At 34.3% G+C, this 27,754-nt stretch overlaps 1 protein-coding gene across 1 annotated transcript; it reads left to right on the top strand.

Annotated features, from left to right (window-relative positions):
* The first annotated feature begins 17 nt into the window (after positions 1-17).
* On the top strand, positions 18-27,492 carry LOC108765232 (dynein beta chain, ciliary). The gene is made up of 65 exons (XM_018513827.1): positions 18-239; positions 605-838; positions 924-1,031; positions 1,243-1,462; positions 1,702-1,854; positions 2,071-2,282; positions 2,521-2,754; positions 2,909-3,112; positions 3,234-3,425; positions 3,515-3,724; positions 4,115-4,389; positions 4,454-4,572; positions 4,892-5,209; positions 5,333-5,447; positions 5,513-5,713; positions 5,880-6,108; positions 6,402-6,497; positions 6,805-7,145; positions 7,271-7,427; positions 7,554-7,786; positions 7,958-8,247; positions 8,381-8,529; positions 8,787-9,032; positions 9,093-9,317; positions 9,483-9,684; positions 9,766-9,932; positions 10,118-10,530; positions 10,936-11,206; positions 11,714-11,976; positions 12,046-12,356; positions 12,761-12,876; positions 12,992-13,203; positions 13,323-13,526; positions 13,833-13,904; positions 14,120-14,335; positions 14,435-14,672; positions 14,815-15,007; positions 15,368-15,545; positions 15,797-15,925; positions 16,026-16,245; positions 16,337-16,498; positions 16,673-16,822; positions 17,073-17,234; positions 17,529-17,765; positions 18,014-18,235; positions 18,426-18,677; positions 18,839-18,965; positions 19,021-19,154; positions 19,373-19,610; positions 19,749-19,936; positions 20,018-20,187; positions 20,428-20,648; positions 20,834-21,110; positions 21,185-21,460; positions 21,755-22,160; positions 22,517-22,833; positions 22,994-23,126; positions 23,299-23,580; positions 23,789-23,995; positions 24,369-24,702; positions 24,788-24,963; positions 25,369-25,479; positions 25,543-25,716; positions 25,959-26,107; positions 26,188-27,492. Exons 1-65 carry the CDS (start codon positions 108-110, stop codon positions 26,480-26,482), a joined length of 13,698 nt encoding a protein of 4,565 aa, XP_018369329.1. The 5' UTR covers positions 18-107; the 3' UTR covers positions 26,483-27,492.
* Positions 27,493-27,754: the final 262 nt, after the last annotated feature.

Here is a 27,754-nt window from a genome sequence, read left to right as displayed (position 1 = left end):
TCCCTTTTATTTTAGAAAATAACTTCTCTATAAAAACAAATTAGCAATGTTCAAACTGTTCAGTTGAAAAGCGTTGAGGATAACAAACTTTTCTTGTAAATGGAAAAATGGCTGATAAAAAAGATGAAGAGAAGAAAGAAGACGATGAGCGTATTGAGTTCCTTTATAAATATTTGGTGCTTTCAAGAAAAATTAAACTCGACAAATGGATAAAGATGTTAACAAACGAGGAATACAAGGTGTAACATTTTCTTCTAAATCTTAACCTTACTCGACGAGAACTACAATAAATTAAATTTTCATGTAACATACTATTGTTTTACGCTGTGCTTATTCTAAACAGTATATCGTTTTTCTTATTGTCTGTCTGTCTTTCTTACATATGTATATGTATATATATACACACAATTTTAGTTTATTAATCATGTATATGAAAGAAATGCAATATTTAAATTGTATGAAAAATATCTAAAGATCTTTTTCATCCAAATTCGAAAAAATTAAAGGAATTTTTTATTTCCGCGTGAAAACAATCCTAAATAAAATTTTTTTTAGACAAGTAAATTGTTCAATAGATATCTTATTTGTATTACAAAAATGTCAGGAGATGATTACGAAATTCTTCAATACACCATTGGAAATGATTTTAATAATACAACTAAATTCAGCCGGTGTATTAGTGCCATTTCTCGAGATACCAGCAACAGGTCGAATAAAGACATCATATTTTATAAAAAAGAATCCTGTCGCGATCACAAAAGAAAATTACAGGAGCGTCATTGTACCTGGCGACATGGCTTCAAAACCTATTGAAGAACTATCTGTTTTGGTTGAAGAGGTAGGTGTGACGATTGCACACTCAAATTAAATATTGTTCACGCCTATAAAAAAAATACTGAGCTTTATGTAAATGTTCTACCTAGGCTTATGTACCGATATTATCGAATCCAAAGAATCACAAGGGTTGGCCTCGTGTTATCGGTGAGGACATGAAAAAGCACGTTTACGATCTTCGCAACTTGATATGCCAGGTATGGATAGCTTTAACTCTTAACCCACAAGATAAAATAGCTAAGCATGGAACAGGTTTACTGATATCTAAATATGTTCTTCATTTCTTTTATCTTGATAAATTTCCTCCTAAAAAATATTTTTCAAAAATGTAATATCTGAATTTCGAAATAGGGCAAAAATATCTTTAGTCGGTCTTAGTATCGATAAAAAATGCTTTATCACTTTCAGGTCAAAGGTAAGATGATGGGACAAACCTTATTACCAATGCCAATGGGTATCGAGCAGATATTCGAGGCAGAATGGAAAGCGCAGCAGAGTGGAGGTGTCGAAGTCGATCTTCCTTTAAAAACCAATATAGAAATTATCATAACGAAATGGTGCTCGCAAATCGGTGATACGCTAAACGAAGAAAGTCCAAGGAATGCTAAGCAGTTATTACCAAGCGCGGGTAATGCAGTATTTAAACCGCAAAATTAGAAACAAATTTTTTTGATATTCTAAACATTGTACAAATTTTTTTTCACATATGTTATTGATTAAAATATAATATAATTTATATATTTTTATATGCACATGAAACAATATATTTTTTTTTATTTTCCTGCATTAATAATTACCAATGAAATTTAATTGAAAGAAATTGAATTAAGGATTAAAGAATGTTAACCATCAATAATACACTTGCAGAAATCGATTTCTGGTGTCAACGACTTGTAAACGTTGAATCTATTCACAGTCAAATGAGGGATCTACGAGTGAAAAAGATGGCATCTATTCTAGAATTAACCAAGAGCCCCTATTCACCGCGTTTCAAAGCTCTGTTGAAGGACGTTATCGCTGGTTAGATCTTGCTAGCGTTAATAGAAAGATATACTACAAAGAGTATTAATTAATTATGTCGATTAGGCATTCTGTTTTTTTTTTTACTATAATAAGTATTATATATATCGCTACCTCATTCTAATGAGTTATTCCGAAGAAGATTTTACTCATTAATTTTCAAATATACTCAACACATTAAAATTGTATAATATTCATAAGAATTTTTATCTTAAGCGGTAATCGAAGCACGCGATGTATGCGCCTACTTAAAAGCATTGGAACCTCACTTTGAAGATGTACAAAATACCGAATTTAAAGATATACAACTGAAATTGAAACCACTGCTGCATTGTATATGCCTGATATGGTCAAATTCAAAATACTATTGTATTCCAACGCGAATAATTACGCTACTATCCGAAATATCTAATCTGCTGATTACCGAGGTATGTAAGAAAAAAATAAGTATTTATATATTGAAAATAAGTATTTATATATATTGAAATACTCGAGAAGTCAAGATGTTCTCTGCATGACAACTAAAAAATAATTTATATTTTTTAAGAAAATATGCGTTAATAAATATCTTAATCGTCTTCATTTTGAAACAAAGAAGATGATGCTTTTTATGCATCATCTTCTGCACAGAAATGTCTATTATATTACTAACTAAAAACTTCACAGGCTGCCAAATACTTGGATCAGAGTACTTTATTCACTGACGATATCGAGGATAGTCTAAAACGTTTAATGCAAGTGACAAATATTTTAACTTATTATACAGAAATGTTTGAAATGTTTCGAAGTAAATTGGATAATTACTTTAAACATTCGACCGAATCAATTCCATGGAATTTTGATGATGAATTGGTGCTTGGAAGAATAATAAATTTTCAAAAACGTTTGGAAGAAATCAAAGTCCGTAATTTATTTTTAAAATAAGTATTAAGCTTTCCATAATTGAATTCGCGCATCAATTAACATAAAAATAATATGATTATTATTTCTAACATAAAATAATTTAAATAATTCTATAAATAATGATAATCATTTATTATGTATTATTTGGCAGATGTTATTTGAAACGGCCCAAGAATATTTTAAACTAGAAAGGATGGAATTAGCGAGTTTGAAAAAGAAAACATTATGTTCTAAGATATATGACATTCATGAAAAATTTGTTAAAATCTACAATAAATTTGCCGAATTAGAATACGATATTTTGATGCCGGAAGAGATACGATTCACAGATCATGTTATTTCTTTTTTAGCAAAAGTAAGCACAATAATCGTGCATTATAATAGATATATCGTATACGTTATTATTATTGTTTCTAACGTAAGGTATAATAAAATTATCGCTGTAATGTAAAAAATTGTTGACTCTTTTACCATAGGTGGAAGAGTTTGACCGACAGCTGGCAAATATATTCGATCAAGCATTTTCTGAATGTCATAATACTGAAATCATGTTTAAGATAATATGGATTCTAGGCTCAATGGCCAACAGACCAATCATCATGGCACAATTATGGCACAATTACGAGAGATTGCTTCAAAGAATTCATGACCATTTTGACGACATTAAAGTACTCTGAAATATTAATATTTAATAAGCATAATATAAGCCGTAAAGATAGATGATGGGTTTGGTACAGACTCCATTTAACTTTTCCAGGTCATATTTGATAGTATCTTCAAAGATTACAAGGAGGACGAATGGATTGAAACCGATCAGTATTTCCCGCATGTCGCTGGTGCATTATGTACATTGGCGCAGTTGCGACAACGAATAGATTATCCGATGCAATGTGCGAAATTAGTCGACCATCCTTTGATAAATCTCAGAAAAGCACGTGAAACTAAACCAAAGTACGATCAAATGCAGGTAATATCTCACAAAATCCTAGAAAAAAAAAAACGGTGAACTTAATCATCATTTGACTTAGACTGGTATGTTCTTAGACAGTAAATGTAAGAACTTACTATGAATATCGAATTTTTCAATGTCTTTATTTGCTTATATTCACTTTATATAATGTACTGTAATACTTATCGTATATAATACCTACTTAATTTTTTATAAAATATAACATATCAAATATCACTTGTCACTCGCTTATGATTATTGTTAGCTACTTATGATATAACGCGTCCGTACAAAAAGTAATCATCTGATTGTAAAATAAATGTTAAGACATCTATCTAATCTATCTGTCAAATATACTCGAACAATACTCGAATTATGTTAATAAAAGTACATCGTGTTTTCATTAAGTCACTCATGGATGCGATGGAGCACAAAATATTCACGGGCTGGGCCAACAAGATAGTCGATACAAGCAACTTTCATTTGTCGAAAAGCTTGTTAACAGTCCACGAGAACAAGCTACTCGATCTAAACTTTGATCCAGAACTAACTGCTCTATTGCGAGAAATTCGCTTTATGATTACTATGAAGAGGACAGACTTACCCAAGGAAGCGATCCAATTATATTATAGAATGCAATATTTTTTTGAGAGTACCTATAATCTCAATTTACTCGTACAATGGTAAGTAAACATATTATTAACTGATGAGAAATAATTCTATTTACATACATTGTTCAAATGACAGGTACAATTGGATAAGAAATTACAGTTTGCCTGTGGAGTTTGAATTATTAAATCACGAAATTGAAAACGTGGACAAATTAATTCGTACTGGCCAGGAAAATTATAATTGGAATTCCCCAGGTGAAATTCTTAATCGTGACGATTTATATGTTATATATACATGTATATATATATATATATATATATACATACACACAAACATTTGATGTTATTCATACAAATAATAAACTAAAAGTAGCAACATACCTAAATAAATTTTTTAAATCTTTGTAACTTAGAATTGCGATTGTAATGTCCTCAGATAACTTTTTGTCTTGCTTCAAAAAGATAATCTGTGAAGCAAGACAAAGGAGGAGTCAAATGATTAGACAAATAAAATCAATTCCGTAACAATTTTCACAGTAACAACATATAATGTCATGGAGGATTTGTTTCACAGAAGTGCCAGAGTACATAAATAATTTGCTGGGTCTAATACGAAAGTTACATTCGCGGATCTTTTATGCTCAAGAAAACATTAACACGTTGTTGCGAATGATTTACACGTGGGCGATGTCGCCGATATTAGAGCGCAAGGATTTTAAAGATGAGAATTTGCTCGCTGTGGGTGAACGCGACGAGAATTTCCAAAAGAGATATGACCAGATCGAGCAAGCCAATAGAGAACTAAATCGAGTCTTGGATGAAAATTATAAACTTTTCTTCGATTTACTGCCCGATTCAGTGTACGAGAAAGATGAAATTGAATTGGATAACAGTAACTTTTATTCACTTCTTTTCTTCAAAGGCTTCTTTTAATTTTTTTTATATAACGAATTTATAAGACAACTTCTTAGATTTTTAATGAATTTGATCGAAATATCAAATTATAATGTATTAGTCACAGACATGCGAATAGATACGAAAAAACAAGAATTTAAAGAACTTGGAGAATTTGGAGAATTCGAAGAAAGAACAGGTGTAGAGGAATTGCGGACTTTACCGAGCGGATTGAGGTATGCATCAAATTAGAGTTTTTTTTTTAACTTATTGTAAAATACGCTTTTATCATTATCATCAGAATTGATGAAGAGAAAGAAAGAATAATTGTGCGCGATGCTGTGGAAACTAAAAAAGCCGGCAAGGAGGAACGAATGAAGGCGGCAGCTAAAATAACATTAACAAACAAGGAAATCGCTCAGAATATGACCAAATGGAAGCCTTATCTCGTTTACGTCGACAATTTGATATCGAAAGCTTTGATCCAAGCTGCTTCTACCAGGTATTGAGTTCCATCAAACATTATTAAAGTTCATATTATTTTCTCTTAATCGATTAAAGTAACGTATAAAGACTAAAAGTTAAAGAGATTAGCATGCTCTTAGAAATCTTCCTAAATACTACTAATTAATAATGAAACTGTTTTTCACGCGGTATCTGCACCGTAGCATATGTTATCTGCTCGATGAAACCGATCCGGAAAGTAACGTATCACCTCTTTTCGAGATTCACCTGTCGCTCGAGATACCCCATATTGTCTTTCGCCTTGCGGTAGATTTGGATGTTCCTGAGAGTTTCTATACATTTTACGAAGGTTTGCTGCTTGACATTATGAGAATGGGAACTTTAATACCACGCGTAGATCCTGACATTGCAACGGAACGGAAGCATTATGGAGTACGTCGTTGTATATAGGGTGATCAATAATAGGCGCATTTATTGCATACAATCGTACTTTGTATGTTAAAAGTAAAATAATTTTTGTCAAAACGATTAATTAAAAAGAAAGAATTAGTGAACTGCACTGTAGAAATGAGAATATATAACAAAAGCAGCTAATTCTTCAGCTAATTTGTGAATTTCAATACTTATAAAGTTTTATCTTTTTTTCATAACTGTTCACACACACACACACACACACGTATGATATTATGATTCTTCTATTATTAATCGCTATATAATATTTTAAGGTTGATTTAGCAGAAGAAGAAAATATCGTTTTCATGCTCGAGGAAACGTGTAATCGAATCAAGTTAGGTTTGGTGCAAGCACAGGAATACGTCGTTGTAAGATGTTCAAGCAATTGTATGGTTTTCTTATTTTTAATCTTAATCATGTATAAATATATTTTGCTTGTCATATATCTATGAAAGCAATAACTTAATAACGTGAATGTGATGCAATAGAATTTTCACTGTTCCAAACCAATAGAAAAATAAAGGTTCTGATAGCAAATTTTAGAATAAAAGAGCAATCATTTTTCTAATAATGTAAACTTCATATATTTAAGAGAAAACAACTGATATCTACATAATTCATGACTTATCCATTATTTATTTCGCTCCACGAAAACCAATATTTCTTGAATTGCAGATTTTTGAACCATTTTCCTGGTTATGGCTTGACGATAGACAACAATATTTAAACTTGTTTTTACGTTTTGGTCGCGCACTCACGGACGAAGAAAAAAATATGGTGATGCAAGAGAATTTATCGGAATATTTAAAAGAGAGAAAGCCAGGATTGGCTGATTTTAAAAGAGAAATTGACTACTTTATGGAACTTTATAAAAAATGCGACGAGTTTGAGAATGAAAAAGTTTTCTTGCGTTGGCTGCGGCTAGATGTAAGAGCCTTGAAACAAGCTTTACTGAACACAATCTGCAAGTGGACTAATTTATTCAAAACACATCTGGCTGATCATGTCAACAACGAGTACGTATTTATTATAATCTATGTAATCATAGGTGCCTTATATTTCTTTTTAAATCGTATAAATTAATTAATATTGCATATATATTAATATATATATTCAATTTTCATCACACTATATGTTACAGGCTCAGAAATCTTAGCGAATTCTTGACAAATGCTTTAAAGAAATTTACTCAGCCAATCGCACCAGATGATTACGAGGACTTGTTGAACACTATATATTATTTAAAGGAGGTACGAGATCGACAATACCAAATTGACGATATGTGGGAGCCTATCAAGGTAATAAAAATAGGAAATCTAAATATAGAAAGTAGTGTAACTCTGTTTAGTTTTTAATGATCATCTTACTTGTAATAATTCATATAAAACGGAACATCTAGTAACAATTAGTTTATTCGATTACAGGCGACTATAGATCTTCTTAAACAATACCAAGTGAAATTCGGCGAAGAAACTTATAACTGGTTGACAGAATTACCGGAGCAATGGGCAACGGTTAAAAAATGGGCAGCACAAGTGAAACAGCTTGTGAATCCTTTGATGGCACATCAAATTGACTTATTGAAGAAACGTCTCAATTATTATGATTTCAGACAACAGCAGTATCTAGCGCGTTTTCGCGAGAACATCGTGTTCAGGTAAAGCAATCGCAACATTTATTTGAATAAAAAAATAAAGTCATTAAAAATGGTATACGAAGAGCTATGTCCTCTTTAAAAAAATGTTTAAGTTTACCTACACAGATTTTCAATTACTTAACTATTTGAATACAATTTATGTTTCAATAATCAATTACAACCAATGAATAGTTTCGACTGTACGAGTGTGTATGAGAAATTGGACAAGATAAATGAAGAAATTCTACGGTTTGAAGAGGAATTAAAGGCATTGCATGATCAAGCGAATATATTTGAACAACAGACGACAGAATTTAAACAAATCAAGTTTGCTAGAAGAGATTTAAAGCTTCTGAAAAATCTTTGGGATTATATTAATATTATTACGTCGAGTCTCGACGAATGGAAGACAACATTCTGGAAAAAAATAGATGTCGAGGGAATGGAACAAGAGTGTAAAAAATTGATTCGGGAGTTGAGACGTAAGTTTTGCATTGATAATTTTGCATTCAATAATATCAAGTTTTCAGAGATTCACAAAATCGAAATGTCATATATCTTTTCAATATTTTCATGTTATAAATTAAAAAACAAATGTAATTTATATTAATTTAGAATTAGATAAAGAAGCACGAGCTTGGGATTTATATGCTCATATAGAAGCGCAAGTGAGAAATATGATATCATCATTACGAGCAGTTTTAGAATTACAAAATCCCGCCATCAAGGACAGACATTGGCAAGAACTTATGGTTAAAACCCGGGTGCGTAAATAATGCTATTTACCCAAAGACAATACCTCAAAATATTCATTTCATAAATTCATCAACCATTAAAAAATGCTATGTACATAATATATTATATTATATGTGTATTTATATATATATATATATATCAGGAATTTAATTTTATTAGTAGCGAACTTTAAAGATCTATACAATAATAAAAAATAATTTCTATTTCAAACCAATTAATCCAATCGATTTAAACATTAGTAATTCTAATTAAAATCATCCTACAGGTGAAATTCACTATGGATGATAAAACCACTTTAGAAGATTTATTAAAATTAGAGCTTCACAAATTCGAGGAGGAAGTTAAGGACATGGTAGATAAGGCAGTTAAAGAAATGAGCATGGAGAAAGTCTTCAAAGAGTTACACAATATATGGGATATTCTTGAGTTCGGTAAAGAGACACATGAACGCACTAAACTTAGCATCTTAAATATAAGCGAAGAAGTAATCGAAATGTTGGAAGAAAATCAGGTATGTGCCTTACCTGGATTTCTAATTGAATCCTAAAGACAGAAAAAATTATTATCGTAGGTACAATTGCAAAACATGTTGGATTCCAAATATGTTGCCTACTTTCTCGATGAAGTGACAGATTGGCAACAAAAGCTTAACAATGCCGATGCCACGATCAATGCCTGGTTTCGAGTCCAACGAGCTTGGATGCACCTCGAGAGCATTTTCATTGGATCGGAAGACATAAGAAGCCAATTGCCGGAAGAATCGAAACGTTTCGAGAAAATAGACAAGGATTTTAAAGTAATTTTAAGAAATCTGACAAACCTAATATTTTTTACAGTGAAGAAATTATGTTCTAAATCAATAATTTAAAACAATTATCTGCATTTCTAGCTTAATTTTAATAATTTATATAATTACATGTTATGATTACATTAATTGAACATTTTCGGATTTTCTGTCAAGGATTTGTTGAAAGAAATGTTGAGCAACCTAAATATAATAAAATCAACGAATAAACCGAAACTTTTGGATCGGCTCGAGGAATTGGAGAGACAATTAAATATTTGCGAGAAAGCTCTGTCCGATTACCTAGAGACAAAAAGACTAGCTTACCCACGTTTTTATTTCATCTCGTCTGCAGATCTATTGGATATATTAAGCAATGGTAAAACCTTCTCTCTGCCTCTTTCTCTCTTTCTCATGATAAAAAATTTTTTGCGAAATTACATATACTTTATTGCAACAGGAAACAATCCCGAATTGGTATGCAAGCATTTGTCTAAATTGTATGATTCGTTGGCAAAGCTCCAGTGGAAAATTGAAGAAGGAAAACCGACGAAACACGCTAACAGGATGATAGCAAAAGATGGAGAGGAAATGGCCATGCATGGAACATGTGACTGCACGGGAAAGGTATAAAATTAATCAATCCCAAAAGACAAAACTTAAGATATGGAACAATACATATAAAACGATACTAGTCGTAATAATAATAAATGTATGTTTGTGTGGTTTATATTTTTTCTTATTACTGACATTACATCATGGCTATCCGCTACGCTACTTCAGCTGTTCGGTCACTTCTGCCTCATTTACAGGTTGAAATTTGGTTAAATCGCGTCACAGAGGTAATGAGAAAAAGCGTCAGATATCGTTTCAGTCAAGCTGTCGCATCGTACGACGAGAAACCTCGCGAACTTTGGATTCTAGATTACGAAGCACAGCCAACTCTATGCAGCACGCAAATCTGGTGGACCACTGAAGTGAATATAGCGTTCGCGAGACTCGAAGAGGGATTCGAGAACGCGCTCAAGGATTACCAGAAAAAACAGATCGGCCAACTAAACAATTTGATCGCAATCTTGTGCGGCGAGTTAAATGAGAACGATCGCCAGAAGATCATGACTATCTGTACCATCGATGTGCATGCGCGTGACGTTGTCGGAAAATTAATATCTATTAAAGCAGAGAACTCTTCTAGTTTTACATGGCAATCGCAATTAAAACACAGGTGATTATAAAACCAGAGATTATAAAAGTAACTGATTTTCTTTATTATTTAGAAAAACATTTACATGCAACATATCGCTGAACTTTCAAAAGAAATTGTCTGCTCACCGAAAATTCGTATTAATTTATTAATGGATTCGAATATATTAATAAAAGAAAGTGACGATTTATAAGAATTCTTTCTCTAATTAGCAAAAAAAAAACGTACAAATAACACTTGTAAATATAGAGGCACCGACATTATATAATGTATCGATAAATCGGTTTTGAAAATATGGATTATCGTAATACAGCTGTATTGAATTTCCATCCCGGTATTTCATTCCTGTCCCGATACCGTAGACACTAATCTTCTCGCGCAGGTGCAGGAAAAAAGAGAATTGAAAGAGATTGTTTCGCCTCGTAGGTGGGACGACAAATCAGGAGATTGCTTCGCCAACATTTGCGACGCATGTTTCATATACGCTTACGAGTACCTGGGTAACGTGCCACGGTTGGTAATTACGCCGTTGACGGACAGATGCTACATTACGTTGACGCAATCGTTGCATCTGATAATGGGCGGAGCACCGGCTGGGCCTGCAGGGACGGGGAAAACCGAGACGACCAAGGACCTCGGTAGAGCTCTTGGACAAATGGTTTATGTCTTCAACTGTTCCGAACAAATGGATTATAAAGTACATTTCTTTCTTCTCTCTTTCTCTCTCTCCCCCTCTCTCTCTCTCTTTCTTCTGTTTTTTTTTTACAGAGATTCTTGTATGTGAAACGTTCAGTTTCAAAAGATGTTGTCTTGTCGCATATTTTTGTAAAGTAAATTTATTTTTTTTTTTTGTAGTTACATCGTACAAAATGATGTATAATTTTTCCACTATAATTGTGTTTTCTCCCAATACTATAAATTTTCATGTTACGCAGCATATTTAGTGAAACGTAATCAGTTATAAAAAAAATGTATTATTTCAAGATTTTTTAGTCATCTTGTGACATTAATACATCTATGATCTTTTGGATGCGTATTTAACATATTAAGCACACGAAAGAAAAATGCCAAGATATCATAAAGCTATAATATCATAATATTTTTGTTCAACGTATAATGTAAATAATTAGTATCTGTTATATTTTGGATAAAGTACACAAGATAAAATTCATAAATTTGTTGTTTTACATTTGAATATCTGTAGTCGTGCGGTAACATATACAAAGGATTAGCACAAACTGGAGCGTGGGGTTGCTTCGACGAATTCAATAGGATTTCTGTCGAGGTATTGTCGGTCGTGGCTGTGCAAGTGAAATGTGTTCTAGACGGAGTCAAAAACCGGAAAAAGAAGTTCTTATTCTTTGGGGAAGAGCTTAATATCGTGGATACAGTTGGCATATTCATAACGATGAATCCTGGTTACGCCGGTAGAACAGAATTACCCGAAAACTTGAAAACATTATTTCGGTAAATAAATTATACGAGGGAGATTATCGAGAGTTAATATTGCGTAACTAATCCGGAATAAATCAACAGGCCCTGCGCTATGGTGGTGCCCGATTTTGAACTAATTTGTGAGATTATGTTAGTGGCCGAGGGCTTCCAAGAAGCGAGATTACTGGCGAGGAAGTTTATTACCCTATACACGCTATGTCGAGAGCTTTTATCCAAGCAAGATCACTACGACTGGGGTTTGAGAGCCATCAAGTCCGTTTTAGTCGTCGCTGGAAAGCTGAAACGTGATGATAGGCAAAGGCCGGAGGAGCAAGTGCTAATGAGAGCGCTAAGGGATTTTAATATGCCAAAAGTCGTGACTGACGATGTGCCCGTGTTCATGGGATTAATAGGTAAGAGGCAGATTAATGTTACTAAAATTGGCTAGAGGAAATAAGTTAAAAAAATCATAAGGAGAAAAAAGTTAGTACATCATATTTTATGCTGGCATAGTCAATTTCGTTAGTTATCGTGTCAACAACAAAAACTTGTTAAAATACATTTCTCTTCGTGTTTAATCTTAAAAAAAAAATAGAAACTTAAAAAGTTATAATCGTTAAAAATAAAGAGAGGAGAAGGCTCCTCTCTTTATTTTCCAGATTTTTCTCATAATAAAATTGGTTGAGCAGATAAACAAGTTATCGACAGATAAACAAGAAATTTATATACAAAGAGTAGTATAATAAATTTTAAGACAAATTATATATTTATAATTTTCTCAGATATATTGATGTAATTTTTTTGTTTTATTATTCAGGAGATTTATTTCCCGCATTGGATGTACCGCGAAAGAGAGATTTAGATTTCGAAATAATGATTAAAGCTACGGCTCTTGACTTAAAGTTGCAACCAGACGACGGGTTTATTCTCAAGGTATATTATACACGTAATGTTCACCTTGAATGGTTAATTGGCAAACAAAACGAGAAAAAAAAGAGAAAGAGAGAGAGAGAGAGAGAAAGAGAGTTTCTCCATCGATTCGCTTCAGGTGGTACAATTGGAAGAGTTGTTTCACGTTCGACATTCAGTCTTTATCGTTGGCCTCGCCGGGACCGGTAAGACCGAAGTCTGGAAAACGCTTAACCGAACGTACTCAAACCAAAAGCGCAAACCGCACTACAACGATTTGAACCCAAAGGCGGTGACCAACGACGAGTTATTTGGTGTCATTAATCCGGCAACGAGGGAATGGAAAGACGGGTTGGAAGATAGCACACCCGTCAATTTTCAGCGCGCGATCAAACGCGCTACGCGCCACATTAGCCCACGCTCCGTAATAGGCTCGCCACGACTTTCTATTCTTATTGCTACTTTTGCAGGTTGTTCTCCATGATAATGAGGGAGCAAGCCAACATGGCCGGCGATGATCCAAAGTGGATCGTATTCGACGGTGACATCGACCCGATGTGGATCGAATCCCTGAATACCGTGATGGACGATAACAAGGTTCTAACATTAGCGAGTAATGAAAGAATCGCATTAACCAAACACATGCGCCTTCTCTTTGAAATTTCAAATTTAAGGTGATTGTTTAGCGCAATCAGTCAACTATCTTTTATCATTTTTTATTTCTAAGTATTAGAATATAAAACTTTTGAATTGATAAAAAACATTTTTTTAAACAAAGAAAACTTATTCAAGGAAAAGGGTTGAAATCGGTTAAACTTAAAAAAAGATTAAAACACAAAATTTAGTTTTGCTTTGTTTTAACGAATAAATTTATTTACATAAAATGTGGACTGTATATGGGAAAAAAAAGTTTTATTTGTAACAAAAAAATTTGTAGCGTTGTTGCTTACGCATTTTCAATATTCGTGTTTTCATTTCAGGACAGCTACGCCTGCAACAGTGTCTAGAGCAGGAATTTTATATATCAATCCACAAGATTTAGGTTGGAGCCCGTAAGCAATAAATATACTTACTATATATCATAATGTAGTATATTTCTATATATGTATGCGTTCATATGCTATAATATGATAAAGAATATTTTGAAATAAAAAATAAAGACGTGACTACAATTAAGCTTTGAAAAAATTCTTGTCACGCGATTTCTCATTTTGTTGTTTAATAAATATCGATTGTTTTCCGAGTTTCAATCGAGAAATTTGCCTAGATTCATAACAAGGTGGACAGAAACGAGAGATCATTCGGAACGAGCTAACTTGTCGATTCTCTTCGAGAAATACATTCCACCCTTGCTGGAAGTAACAAAATCAAAATTCAAGAAGATCACTCCTTTACCAGAAATATGTCACTTACAAATGCTTTGTCACTTACTCGATTGCTTTCTAACTAAAAAAAACGTACCACTGGACTGCCCAAAGGAATGGTAATATGACATCAGTAAATAAAATCTTCTAATAGTTTCCGCAATCCCTTTTATAATAACTAATGATAAAAGATACAACATTTTACGTTTATACTTTAGGTATGAATTATATTTTGTGTTCGCCTGCATTTGGGCGTTTGGTTCAGCAATGTTTCGAGATCAGTTGATTGATTGGCGGAACGAATTTAGCAAATGGTGGCAAAATGAATTCAGAACTATCAAGTTTCCATCAAGCGGAACTGTATTTAGTTACTTTATAGAACCAGAAACGAAAAAATTAACACCTTGGACAGAAAAAGTCGTCTCGTTTGAATTGGATTCAGATGTTCCACTTCAGGTTGTCTCCAAATTTTATTAATTTATTTGAAAATAAGAACGTAAAATGCCAAATCACAACAATGTTCAACGAATAAGAATCAAAATAAGATGTTGTATATATATATATATCAGATATGTAAGATATTTAACTTTTAATGTAGTCCGCTTTGGTGCCAACTGGAGAAACAGTACGTTTGCGGTTTTTCATGGATTTGTTGATAAAGAAGCGCGTTCCGATCATGTTAGTGGGTGGAGCAGGCTCCGGAAAAAGCGTCATTATGGCCGACAAATTGGCAACTTTACCAGATAATTATAACATTGCAAATGTTCCCTTTAATTTCTATACTACATCAGGTAAATAAGTGAGGCAATTCAAATTTCTAAAACTATAGAGATTTGCAGTTAACTTTTACAAATTTTCTATACGTTTTTGAAATAATAAATTTCATTATAGAATTATTGAGAATTATTTTATTTTGAAAAAATTATTGTTACGTCTACAGAAAATTAGGCATAGACAATTAATGCTTTCAAAATTAAAATTTTTTTAATTAATTTTGAAAGTGTTAATTGCTTATGAGATATTAATATATAAATATTTAGAAACGCGAAAAAACACTTAATTGTCAGTTCTTTGCGATTGCCAATTGTACGTTATAATTGACATAGCCTTTTTTAACGACAAACTATATTGGTTTCATTTTCGTTGAAAAGATATGTTGCAAAAAGTACTTGAGAAACATTTGGAGAAGAAAGCGGGACGTAATTATGGTCCACCGGGCACAAAACTTTTGGTATATTTCATAGACGACATGAATATGCCGGAAGTGGACACTTATGGAACTGTACAACCTCATACCCTGCTTAGACAACATATGGATTATAATCACTGGTAAAATAATTTCGATCTGTAGAGTGAGATCGATCTATAGAGCGTGACAAATTAATTTCTGTTTAGTTCTGTTAGTACTAATTTAAGCGTTTATCTCAGCATGAAATAATTCATTTATGGTCCTTAAATATTCCACAAAATCTGAATTATCAATTTGTCACAATTTCAATTCCTCGTCACTAATGTAAAATATATACAAATAATGACAAAAAAAAAAATAAAAAATAAAAAGTGTGATAAACATAATGCAGGTATGATAGAACAAAATTAACTTTGAAGGAGATTCACAATACGCAGTATGTATCTTGCATGAATCCTACTGCAGGCAGTTTCGTCATAGATCCACGCTTACAAAGACACTTTGCCGTCTTCGCAGTTAGGTAAATTATAATTTTTTTATTTAGTAATATACATATATACATAAAATATACAAGCGAGTATTTTTATCATTGTATTAACATCTTTGATGCTTGTTCTCAGTTTTCCGCAAAAAGAGGCGCTCATAATGATATATAGTCAGATCCTTAAGCAACACGTGATTGATCCACAGCAAAAGTTTAATCCAGCAGTGCAAAAATTCATAGATCCTTTGATAGACGCCGCATTATATCTTCATGATAAAATCGCCACGACTTTTCTACCGACGGTCATCAAGTTTCATTATGTTTTCAATTTACGCGATTTAACCAATATATTCCAGGTTAGAGTCGCGAAGAATATCGATCGACATTAACGACAACATGATTTTCCGCATAATAATGGCGATAATCCTGCTTCAATGTTACGCACAGGGGATGCTCTTTGCCCGTGGCGACGTTTTACCACTTCCGAGTCACGTAATCAGGCTTTACGCTCATGAAGCGATGCGAGTGTATCGTGACAAATTGGTAAACTTCGAAGACCAGAAAGTATTCGATCAGCTACTGCTCAATGCGCTTCGCAAAAATATACCCGTACGTTTAACGAGAAGAGATTAGTGAAAGTCATAGTCACAAATAGAACAAAATTTGTAATTCTTACTAATTTTATCCTGCAATAGTTTGCTTATGATGTACTTACATATATATATCTATGTTTGTGTATATTTATACTCTGATCAGTTATTTCATTGATTAACGATCTCTCAGGAGTTGAACGAAAATGAAATTAGTTTGGAGCAGCCGTTGATATACTGCCATTTCGCAGAAGGAATTGGCGAACTCAAATACGCGCCTGTCAAAAATTGGACGCAGCTTGTAAAATTACTCGACGAAGCTTTGCTCAATTATAATGAACTGGTATTATCTCGATCATATATTATCATCTCGTATAATGTACTTTGTTTTACAATGTATATCTTTTTAATTTCTTTTTAAATAATTATATCGCAATTCTGGATCAAGTAATAATACTATCATTATTTATACATGTACATGATGAAATACCATATATACTGCTAATTGAAAAATGATTTCTGATTCAACCATTTATAACTCCCACATTTATATTATGTTCATATCTCTACAATTAATTATCGATGAAACATAGGTGTCAGCGATGAATCTAGTATTATTCGAAGATGCTATATATCACGTGTGTCGCATCAATAGAATTTTGGAGGCACCGAGGGGCAATGCGCTTCTAGTGGGTGTAGGTGGTAGCGGCAAACAATCTTTATCGCGTTTGGCTTCTTTCGTTTCCTCGTTGGAGGTAAATAGAGCTGTTTTTTTCATCAGGCATTGTAAGCAAAATGCTTAAATTTTACAAACTTTCCAAATTAATCAAAAAGATACTTGACAGGATAGATATCACAGATTGGTGTAAGTCGCGATTTTAATTGATCAAGTATAAATAATAAATAAAACAATAAATACAAAAAAAATAGAAAATCAATTATTTCCTGTACAAATTATTAAAACAATTTTTTTCTAACGAATCTACATATTAAAAATCTAAAAAAGTTTGTTAAATTTACTTGTATATTAATTTTAATGTGTACAACAGGTGTTTCAAATACAATTACGTAAAGATTACTCTTTAAACGAACTGAAAGCTGACTTAGCCGTGCTGTATCTGAAGGCCGGGGTGAAGGGAATCGGTATTACTTTTTTAATGAGTGATTCTCAAATTGCGGAAGAAAAATTCTTGGTCGTGGTGAATGATATGTTAGCAACGGGGGAAATCATGGAACTGTTTACCGATGACGAAGTAGACAGTATCATCAACGCCGTGCGCAATGAGGTAAAGTACACGCGTATCACTTCTAGTTATACTGTTGGAATAATCTCTATATTCTAATAAGGTGCGGATATCGGATTATTTCAAGTATTACTTGTGTACCTAAAGTCACACAAAGAAAATTTTACTATTTTTACTGTTTTATCCTATTTTATATATACATTTTTTTCACATTAAAATCCAAAAATGCTCAATTTCTGATATATTTGAAAGATGGATCATGATTATTCGTTCGATGATTCATCATGCAGGTTAAGCAAACCGGATTAATTGACACTAAAGAGAATTGTTGGAAATTTTTTATCGACCGCGTACGAAGACAATTGAAGTGTGTTCTGTGCTTTTCACCGGTAGGAGCAACCCTTCGGAAAAGGGCTAGGAAATTTCCTGCAATAGTAAATTGCGCTGCGATCGACTGGTTTCAAGACTGGCCGCAGAAAGCGTTGGAATCCGTGTCGACAACGTTTTTAGAGGTTTTTCATAAACTCTTTCTCTCTCAATAATTTATACAAAATTGTCCAAATTTTGAAAGCAGTTGAACAAGTTTAGAATAATTACATAATTTATTACTTACACTGTTCCTACAATATGCTAAAGTGAAATATTATTTTATACTATTTTTTATAGACAGCTTTAATCTGCAATGCTCTATCTTTTTGCTAGGAGTTAAAAGAATTACCGGTTGAATACCGAACTTCCGTGTCGCTGTTCATGTCTTTCGTTCATACGAGCGTTAACGGTGTGTCCGCGATATATTTGCAAAATGAAAGAAGATACAATTACACGACACCCAAGTCATTTCTTGAGCAGATTTCTTTATATTCCAAGTTGTTAACAGAAAAATTACATGATCTGGAAGCAATGATCTCGCGTCTCACCGATGGATTGGTGAAACTCGAATCCTGCGCGATTCAGGTAGCTTCTGGTTTATCTCTCGCTAGATTTAACGTATTTATTATACATATTATGTAGGAATGATCCAATATATGCAATATAACAGAAAATTAATAAACATGCTTGCCGTGTTATACTGCAAAGATTTCATATGTTCCATTAAGCTACTTTTTGCGAGGTAGGCTGACAAATTAAAGATCATTCTGACGGCTCAAGAGATCGAGTTGAAGAAAAAGAATGAGATAGCTGATAAAATGTTGATCGAAGTACGCGCAGAAAATGTAAAAGCGGAGGCAGAAAAAGCTATCGGTAAGATATTGGAGAACAAAAACAACAATGCTAAAATAACACAATGAAATTTTAGTAACCGAGGAAGAGGCAAAAGTGGCGGAAATCAAGGAGATAGTGTCAGAAAATCAAAAACGTTGCGATGAAGACTTGGCCCGTGCGGAGCCAGCGGTGAGGCAGGCCGAAGCTGCGATCGATACTTTGAACAAGGTTAACGAATTTGCGATTTACATTGCAATTATAGATAAATAAATATTAACAGACCAAATTACGTAACATAAATTTTCAGGTAAAAGCAATAGCTTAAAATAAATTTTGAAGCTATAATGCCAAATCGGAAAAGCGTCTTGTAGATATTTCTTTTTTTACTCTAAAATATAAAATTTTAGTTGAATGAAACAAATAATAATTTCTATATCGTGTCGCAGAACAACTTGACCGAAATGAAATCTTTCGGATCTCCGCCGGATGCCGTGCTTATGGTCGCCCAGGCCGTGCTCGTTTTATTTGCGCCAAAAGGAAAGATTCCAAAAGATAGAACTTGGAAGGTTTGCAGAGCGATAATGGGATCTATTGATGGATTTCTGTCAGAGTTACGTAATTATGATAAAGAGAATATACATCCGGAAGTTGTAAAGGCAATTCAGCCGTACATCAATGATAAAGGTAATCTGTATATCGTCAAATCTGAGATGTAGATGTTTCGTCAAGTAAAACATTATAAATACATCTTCTGTGTATATAAGAAAACTATAATATATTTGAGAATAAAAAATATGTTAAAATAACTGCGCATATGATTAGATTTCGATCCGGATTTTGTATATTCAAAATCGCAAGCGGCAGCGGGACTTTGTAGCTGGGTGAAAAATATTATGGTGTTTCATTACATCAACGAGAATGTAAAACCTTTGAGAGCAGCGCTTGCTCAGGCAAACGCCGAATTGAAGGTTGCTATGGAAAAATTGAATTCTTTGAGGAACCGTTTAGCGGTAAGCCTGCTTCAGCAATGCAGTTATCTCTTCCGTTTCTTATATCAGAGTGAAACGATGTTTTCTTATTTGCGCGCACAGGAGCTTCAGAAAATGTTGGATGTTTTGAGCGAAGAAATGAGTGTGGCTTTAGCAGAGAAACAAAAATGTCAAGATGAAGCAGATGCAACTGCGTTCGTTATAGACCTAGCAAATCGATTGATAAACGGTCTAGCGTCTGAGAATATTCGTTGGGCTGAAACTGTACAACTGTACGTAGATTTGCCTTTATATATAATATTTTAAATATTATAGAAATATTAGAAAAGAAAATTATTTGAATAAAAAAAAAACGATGATCGGTTAAACAGACATTAAATGTATTTCATTTGATTGACTCGACATTTATTCAAACTTACTGTTGTTCATCCAATTAGTTTTATTTTAATGCAATCACTTCGAGATAATGTCACACGTTAAGTAAGTTCCTAAACGCATTTATAATAAAACAGACTAAAGGAATCCGGAATTACTCTACCGGGCAACGTATCGCTTGTCACGGCATTCATTTCTTATATGGGATGTTTTACAAAAAAATATAGAATAGATCTCATGAATTTATATTGGTTACCATTTCTCGACAATCTGCAAGTACCAATACCGTATACGCCAGGTCTGGATCCATTGTTATTAATGACTGACGATGCAAAAATTGCCCAATGGAATAACGAAGGTAAAAAGCGCAAAATTCTCTATCATAGCACAATATCAATTACACTAATATAGATACAGAACATTTTTAAGTACGAAAATTAAACAAATCGATGATTTTCCGTGAATAAACAAATAAAAAAACAAAAACAAATGAAAAACCGAGTAAATTTCTTCGACTAATTTTTAACTAAAAATTTTACATAGGCTTGCCTACAGACAGAACGTCTTCGGAAAATGCCACGATACTTACAAATTCGTCTAGGTGGCCACTAATGATTGATCCGCAATTACAAGGAATCAAATGGATAAAAAACAAGTACGGAGAAGATTTGATAGTGCTACGTTTAACTCAAAAGAATTATCTCGACAAAATTGAATACGCTATCGCCAATGGAGAGATAGTACTTCTAGAAAGTATCACGGAAACTATCGATGCCGTTTTAGATCCAATCGTAGGTCGGGTTTTAATAAAGAAGGGAAGGTACATTCTTCTTTTCTCATTAATAAACAAACTACTTGACCAAATTGATCTTGTAAAATTGAACGCTAACAAAGGGCTATCAAGGTGGGAGACAAAGAGGTAGATTATGATCCACGCTTTCGTCTGATCTTACAAACAAAACTGGCGAATCCTCACTATAAGCCAGAGATGCAAGCTCAGACTACACTCATCAATTTTACGGTTACGAAAGACGGTTTAGAAGAGCAGCTATTAGGTGCCGTCGTGAAAGCGGAGCGTCCGGATTTGGAGTCGAGCAAAGCCGAGCTCACGACTCAGCAGAACACGTTCAAGATCACATTAAAAGTGTTGGAAGATGATCTGTTGCATAGGTACGTAGACAAAGAAAAAAGAAACGAGCATGTTAGAGATAACGTAATGTTTTTTTTTCTCTACTATTCCGATTGACTTTACAAACAGATATCTTACTCAACAGCCGAATTCTCAATATACAATCATTCCGCACTGTTAAATTATTTATTTAAATTGTCTTGTTCGCGATTCGACTTGGTCAGAATGTTTGCTCGCTTGTTTTATTAGTCTAGCACGAAACAGAAATGTGAAAAAAAAAAAGAACAATCTTTTGATTAAGCATTTACATAAATTACTTTTATCGTTTCGTTGAGATTGGCGACGGCAGGTCCCGATATTTTGAGTGATGCCGCTCTTGTGGAAAATCTCGAAACTACGAAGAAGACTGCCAGTGAGATCGAGGTAAAGGCAATCGAGGCGAAGATGACTGCCGTAAAGATAGACGAGGCGCGAGAGTCCTACCGACCGGTGGCATCCAGAGCCAGCCTCCTCTACTTCATCCTTAACGATCTCAACAAGATCAACATGCTGTATCAGTTTTCTCTCAAGGCATTCAACACGGTCTTTCAAAACGCTATTAAATTTGCGGAACCGGCAGATGCCTTTACTAAACGCGTCGCCAATTTAATCGACGGCGTTACGTATTTGGTTTTTACATATATCAGCAGAGGATTATTCGAGAGCGACAAGCTCATATTTTTGTGCCAGCTAACTCTTCAGGTACTAAATTACCTCATAAATACGAATAAAAATACTTGACCGATTTCTCTTTGAAAAAACATACAAAATGGATCTTGTGACATTTGCCGCATTTTCTTTGTCACAGTATATCTTGTATTTTCGAAAATTTTCTTTTTTAAATAATCTCTATAAATCCGAAAAATCTCTTAAGCTGTCTTCAAGCATTACATATAATTTTAACAACTTGAAATAATTTTTTCTGCATTTCTACTTTTTGTAAATTTTTATTAAAAGGTCATATATATTTTAAGAAGTTGTAATTTATAGAGTGAATCAATATTTTTCAATTATTTACATACGTAATATAGATGTATTGAACAAATACTGTGATTTAGATTCTAATGCAAATGAAAGAGATAGATCCATTCGAAGTGGATTTCCTCTTGCGATTCCCTTATTTACCTGATCTCACGAGTCCGGTGGATTTTCTAAGTAACGTTGGCTGGGGTGGCATCAAGTATCTGAGCGAAATGGAAAATTTTCGCAATTTAGACCGCGATATAGATGGGGCTGCAAAGAGGTGGAGAAAATTCGTCGAATCGGAAACACCTGAGAGAGAAAAATTCCCCCAGGAATGGAAAAATAAAACAGCCTTTCAAAGACTTTGTATACTGAGATGCGTGAGAGTTGATCGAATGGTTTACGCTATACGGTAATTCGCTAGAATGAGATTTTTTGAAATAAATCCATTTCATCTTTAAATAAAAGATTGGTGTTACATTAATAAAAACATAAAATACATTCAATTTTGTTTCGATTTACTTTTTCACTCTCCTTTAACTCTTTAATCATTAAGCCTTTAACGAATGTAGGTACTTCGTGGAAGAGAAACTGGGAGCAAAATTCTTACAGTTTCGAATGCAACCCTTTGAAAAATCGTACGAAGAAACGAATGCGGACACGCCAGTATTTTTTATTTTATCTCCAGGAGTCGATCCTCTAAAAGTATGTCTTTTATACTTCTAAATGTAGATGTTTGACATTAATTGTATATTTACTCAGTTTGATAAAGTGGCTTTAGTATCGCCTAATGCAATATTTTACTTGAACATTCTTCAAAATATTCCCTGACGTAATTTTGATAACAAATTAAAAACGGAATTATGATTACATGTAGGATGTTGAGAAACTCGGTAAACAGCTCGGCTTTACATTCGACGCACAAAATTTCCACAATATATCATTAGGACAAGGTCAGGAACCTATCGCGGAGGAGATGATAGAAGTCTCAGCGCGCAAAGGTCATTGGGTTATACTTCAGAACATTCATCTAGTGAAGAATTGGTTGCCAAATTTAGAAAAGAAAATAGAACAACTCTCGGAAGAGTCACACGAAGATTATCGGCTTTATATTAGTGCAGAACCAAACCAAGATCCTCATACGTCGATAATACCACAAGTAAAAACAAAAGCCTACAAATACACAAGATGAGATTTGCTCAAAAGAGGACTAATTTTTTTTGTTCATATTTTATAAAAAAAAATAATAATAATAATGTTAAATCGTACTTTTCCGAGCTTTTCCGTACTTTTTCATCTTACAAGGCGACTAATCAAACTTTCCTAATATCATTTTGTCTATTATTTTGATACATTGCAAACAAAAGGGTATATTAGAATCGGCTATAAAAATTACCAACGAGCCGCCAACGGGTATGCGCGCCAACATTCACAAAGCCTTGGACAACTTTAGCCAGGATACATTGGAATCTTGCGGCAAGGAGACTGAGTTTAAAGCTATTCTTTTCACCCTGTGTTATTATCATGCTGCCGTGGCAGAGCGTAGAAAATTTGGGGCACAAGGATGGAATAGGGTCGGTATTTTTAATTTTACAAATTTGTGTGACTTGGCATTTTTTAGTTTGTTTTAGATCGCCTGTAATTTGCGGTAAAATTCTATGTTTTTATTATCGTGTATTACAGAAAACTTTAAAAGTTTCAATTATAATATAAAATTTTGATTTATATATGTATCATTTTAATAATACAAATGAGATACTTAAACATTATACAAAAATTAGAAAGCTTTTAGATGGAAAATGTTAGGTATATGAAAACAGACAGAGATCAAGTTACAACTAGAGAGAGAGAGAAATCAAAATCAAGAGACACTGCATCTCTTGACGAACATATTTACTCTTTCCAGTTTTATTACTAACATCTCGTTAATATGTCCCCAATACATAGTTGTATCCCTTCAATGTTGGCGACTTGACCATCAGTGCATCAGTACTGTTGAATTATCTCGAGAGCAATACTAAGGTACCTTGGGAAAATTTACGCTATTTGTTTGGCGAAATCATGTATGGCGGTCATATAACCGATGATTGGGACAGAAGATTATGCCGAACGTATCTCTTGGAGTATCTGCAACCAGAGTTGGTTGAGGGTGAATTATATTTGGCTCCGGGTTTTCTGGTGCCACCCAGTACCGATTATACGGGCTATCATCAATATGTAGAAGATTATTTGCCACCGGAGAGCCCTATCCTATACGGACTTCATTCGAACGCGGAGATTGGTAAAATTTCTTAATTATTTTAATCGTTAATTTATTTTCCTTGATTTACATTTGCGTTAATACCCAACGAAACTTGTTTGTACAGGGTTTCTCACAAGTACGGCAGAAAACTTGTTTAAAACAATCTGGGGGATGCAACCACGGGACAGTATCGACACTGTGGTCGGAGTGTTATCGAAAGAGGACAAGGTGAAAGCTATAATAGAGGATATACTGGACAAGCTTCCCGAAGAGTTTAATATACAAGACTTGATGAGCAAGGTGAATTATTCAACTATTACTAAATATTCAGACATTGCCGTTATAAGCATCATCTATATATTAAATTGATTGACTAAATTTTAAGGCTGAAAAGCAATAGTTATAAAATCATTAACAATTACATATTCACAACATTATACAAAAAATTACAACTATCGATTCTATATAATTGGAATATATCGCGGTGTATATACATAATTAACAGTATCGCAATCATTCTCTTACGTATATTCTCTTTGCAATATCTATTGTTTTATGTTTTACATCCTTGACTCGAGAGTTCATTGCTATTTTAGATGCGCAAATTTTGATTTCGTCTTCTTTATCTTTATAACGTGGCAACACGTTAACGTGAAACTTTACTTTTTACGGTAATAAATAAAACAAACTTGATTCTCCCCCTAGACGGAAGATCGTACTCCTTTCGTTATAGTCGCTCTCCAAGAATGCGAACATATGAACATGCTGTGCAAGGAACTAAAAAGATCTCTGGAAGAACTAGATCTCGGCTTAAAGGTGAGCGCCGTGATAAAATTATCGTATAATTAGTTATGCGGTATAACGACAAATCCGTTTTAGGGCGAGCTCACGATTAGCGCGGATATGGAAGATTTGCAAAATTACTTGTTCATGGAGTCTGTACCACCATCTTGGACGAAACGCGCCTATCCCTCCACTCTCGGATTATCGAGTTGGTTTGCGGACATGCTCAATCGAATAACCGAGCTATCGAATTGGACGGTAGATTTTAATGTGAGTAAAGGAGAAGTCACAATTTGCGATATATGGCAAGATATTACAAAGAGAAATTATATTAGATCAGCGTATATTTTGTTCAAGCGTGAGAAAGAGAATTTAAATTTTGTCACGGTTCGAGTATCGAAGAAAGTGACTTGGCAAACGTTTGTCATTTACTTTGCGTTAAAATTTGACTTCCTTTCGTCAATCTCCGACTGTGGTCAATCTAATTTTTCGCGGTGCGCATCTTTCGACAGTTGCCATCGTCGATCTGGCTGGGTGGTTTTTTCAATCCGCAGTCCTTACTTACCGCCATCATGCAGCAAACCGCTCGTAAAAACGAGTGGCCCCTGGACAAAATGTGCCTGCATTGCGACGTAACCAGAAAGCAGAAGGAAGAATTTACGTAAGACTTGAATGATATTTTTGACACTATTTTTACCTTTATCATTATGCACAGATGCACGATAACACGTTTGGCTTCAGGATGCCACCGCGCGAGGGTGCCTATGTCAACGGTTTGTACATGGAGGGTGCGCGATGGGAGATTGCGAGCGGTTGCATTGCAGATTCGCGATTGAAGGAGCTATTCTCTCCGATGCCGGTCGTGTTCGTAAAGGCAATTACGCAGGACAAGCAAGAAACGAAGAATGTATACGAATGCCCGGTCTACAGAACCAGAACGCGCGGTCCTACATACGTCTGGACGTTCAATTTGAAGAGCCGTGACAAGCCGTCCAAGTGGACTTTGGCCGGCGTCGCGATTCTCCTGCAGATTTAAATCGAGCTCTCCTCACGACGATCCAGCGGCGCAGTGCGGCGCGTTCACACGCGATTTCGCGCTCGTAATAGTTGACTTTTTATGGCTCTCTCGACTCGAGTTGTAATATAGCAACACGAGCGTACTCGCGCGACCACGCGGTTTCTCGGTTGTTAATAATTGCCTTCGCACAATTACGTCAGACTCTCTCTCCCGTGTGCGCGCTGCTAAGTCGGAGTGGCGATAATTATAACGTGCGTATATATTCGGTTGAATTGGCATATACTATATACCGCGCACCCCGTTGCACTCTTTGTAATCGCGTTGCCAAAGTAAAGCTGCCAAAGTAGTGGGAACAGAACTCGTGCGTGGACTTGGACTTGGACTCGGACGCGAAGGAACTTGACAGGTGCGCTCGTTACTCTCGAAACAAGTACAAGCGGTCGTCGTCGCCAATAATTGAGAGGATCGACAAAATGTGACAACGTGGCGAGTGCATATACTGTCGACGACAGTAGGATAGGAAGAACAACTTCGAGCTCGCACATCCGGTGCTTTCTTTACGTACGATCTCGTGTATTACATCAGCCAGTCGTAGTCGGTTTGACAACAAGTCCACGGTACGCGACGACAATATGATTGGAGGTTTCGAGGAAGTGGTCACCCTTTATCGACTGCGACATAATTATCCGTTTCGCGATGACGCATCTGGTTTCGCGTGTCGCTTGCTTGGTCTTCGCGACGTTTTACAGGGTGCGCGCGGAATTTCGGACACGCGAGCAAAAACGCCTTGCGAAACAACCCGCGCGAGCCGGCTAAATGCAATAACAAAACAACCGGTAAAGTATAGGACGGCCTGTCGCACAACATTGTTACCGCATTTCAACATTGTTACTCGCGATCGTGCGGTATATACTCTTTCAAGCGATCTCCGTTCAGCTGTATCCGCCTATAATATTACGTATATCCATCATTTATTCCAACTATTAATCGTTATCGATAATTCCAAGCAAAATTTATATAAGTAACTTTCATATTAGCTTTCCTTACTATAAAGTCTATATATAGTTTGTTAATTTGTAAAATATAAAATTAAATAAAAGTTATTGTCAAGTATTATATAAAGTGTTATTAAATTTTAAAATGTGTCAATAATTTTAAGTATTATTTTTTTATTAAACACGAGTTGAAAAAATGCTTTACTGATATATATATTTCTTTCTCTAAAATATACGTGTCTTATAAGTATATTGTTAGCAGTCGACAAAATTATGATTAACACTCTAGAGTTAA

The sequence above is a fragment of the Trachymyrmex cornetzi genome, unplaced genomic scaffold (genome assembly GCF_001594075.2).
Source record: "Trachymyrmex cornetzi isolate Tcor2-1 unplaced genomic scaffold, Tcor1.1 scaffold482, whole genome shotgun sequence".
Lineage (NCBI taxonomy): Eukaryota > Metazoa > Arthropoda > Insecta > Hymenoptera > Formicidae > Trachymyrmex > Trachymyrmex cornetzi.
The sequence above is the reverse complement of the archived record's forward strand: the minus strand, read 5'-3'. Positions and strand labels throughout refer to the sequence as shown.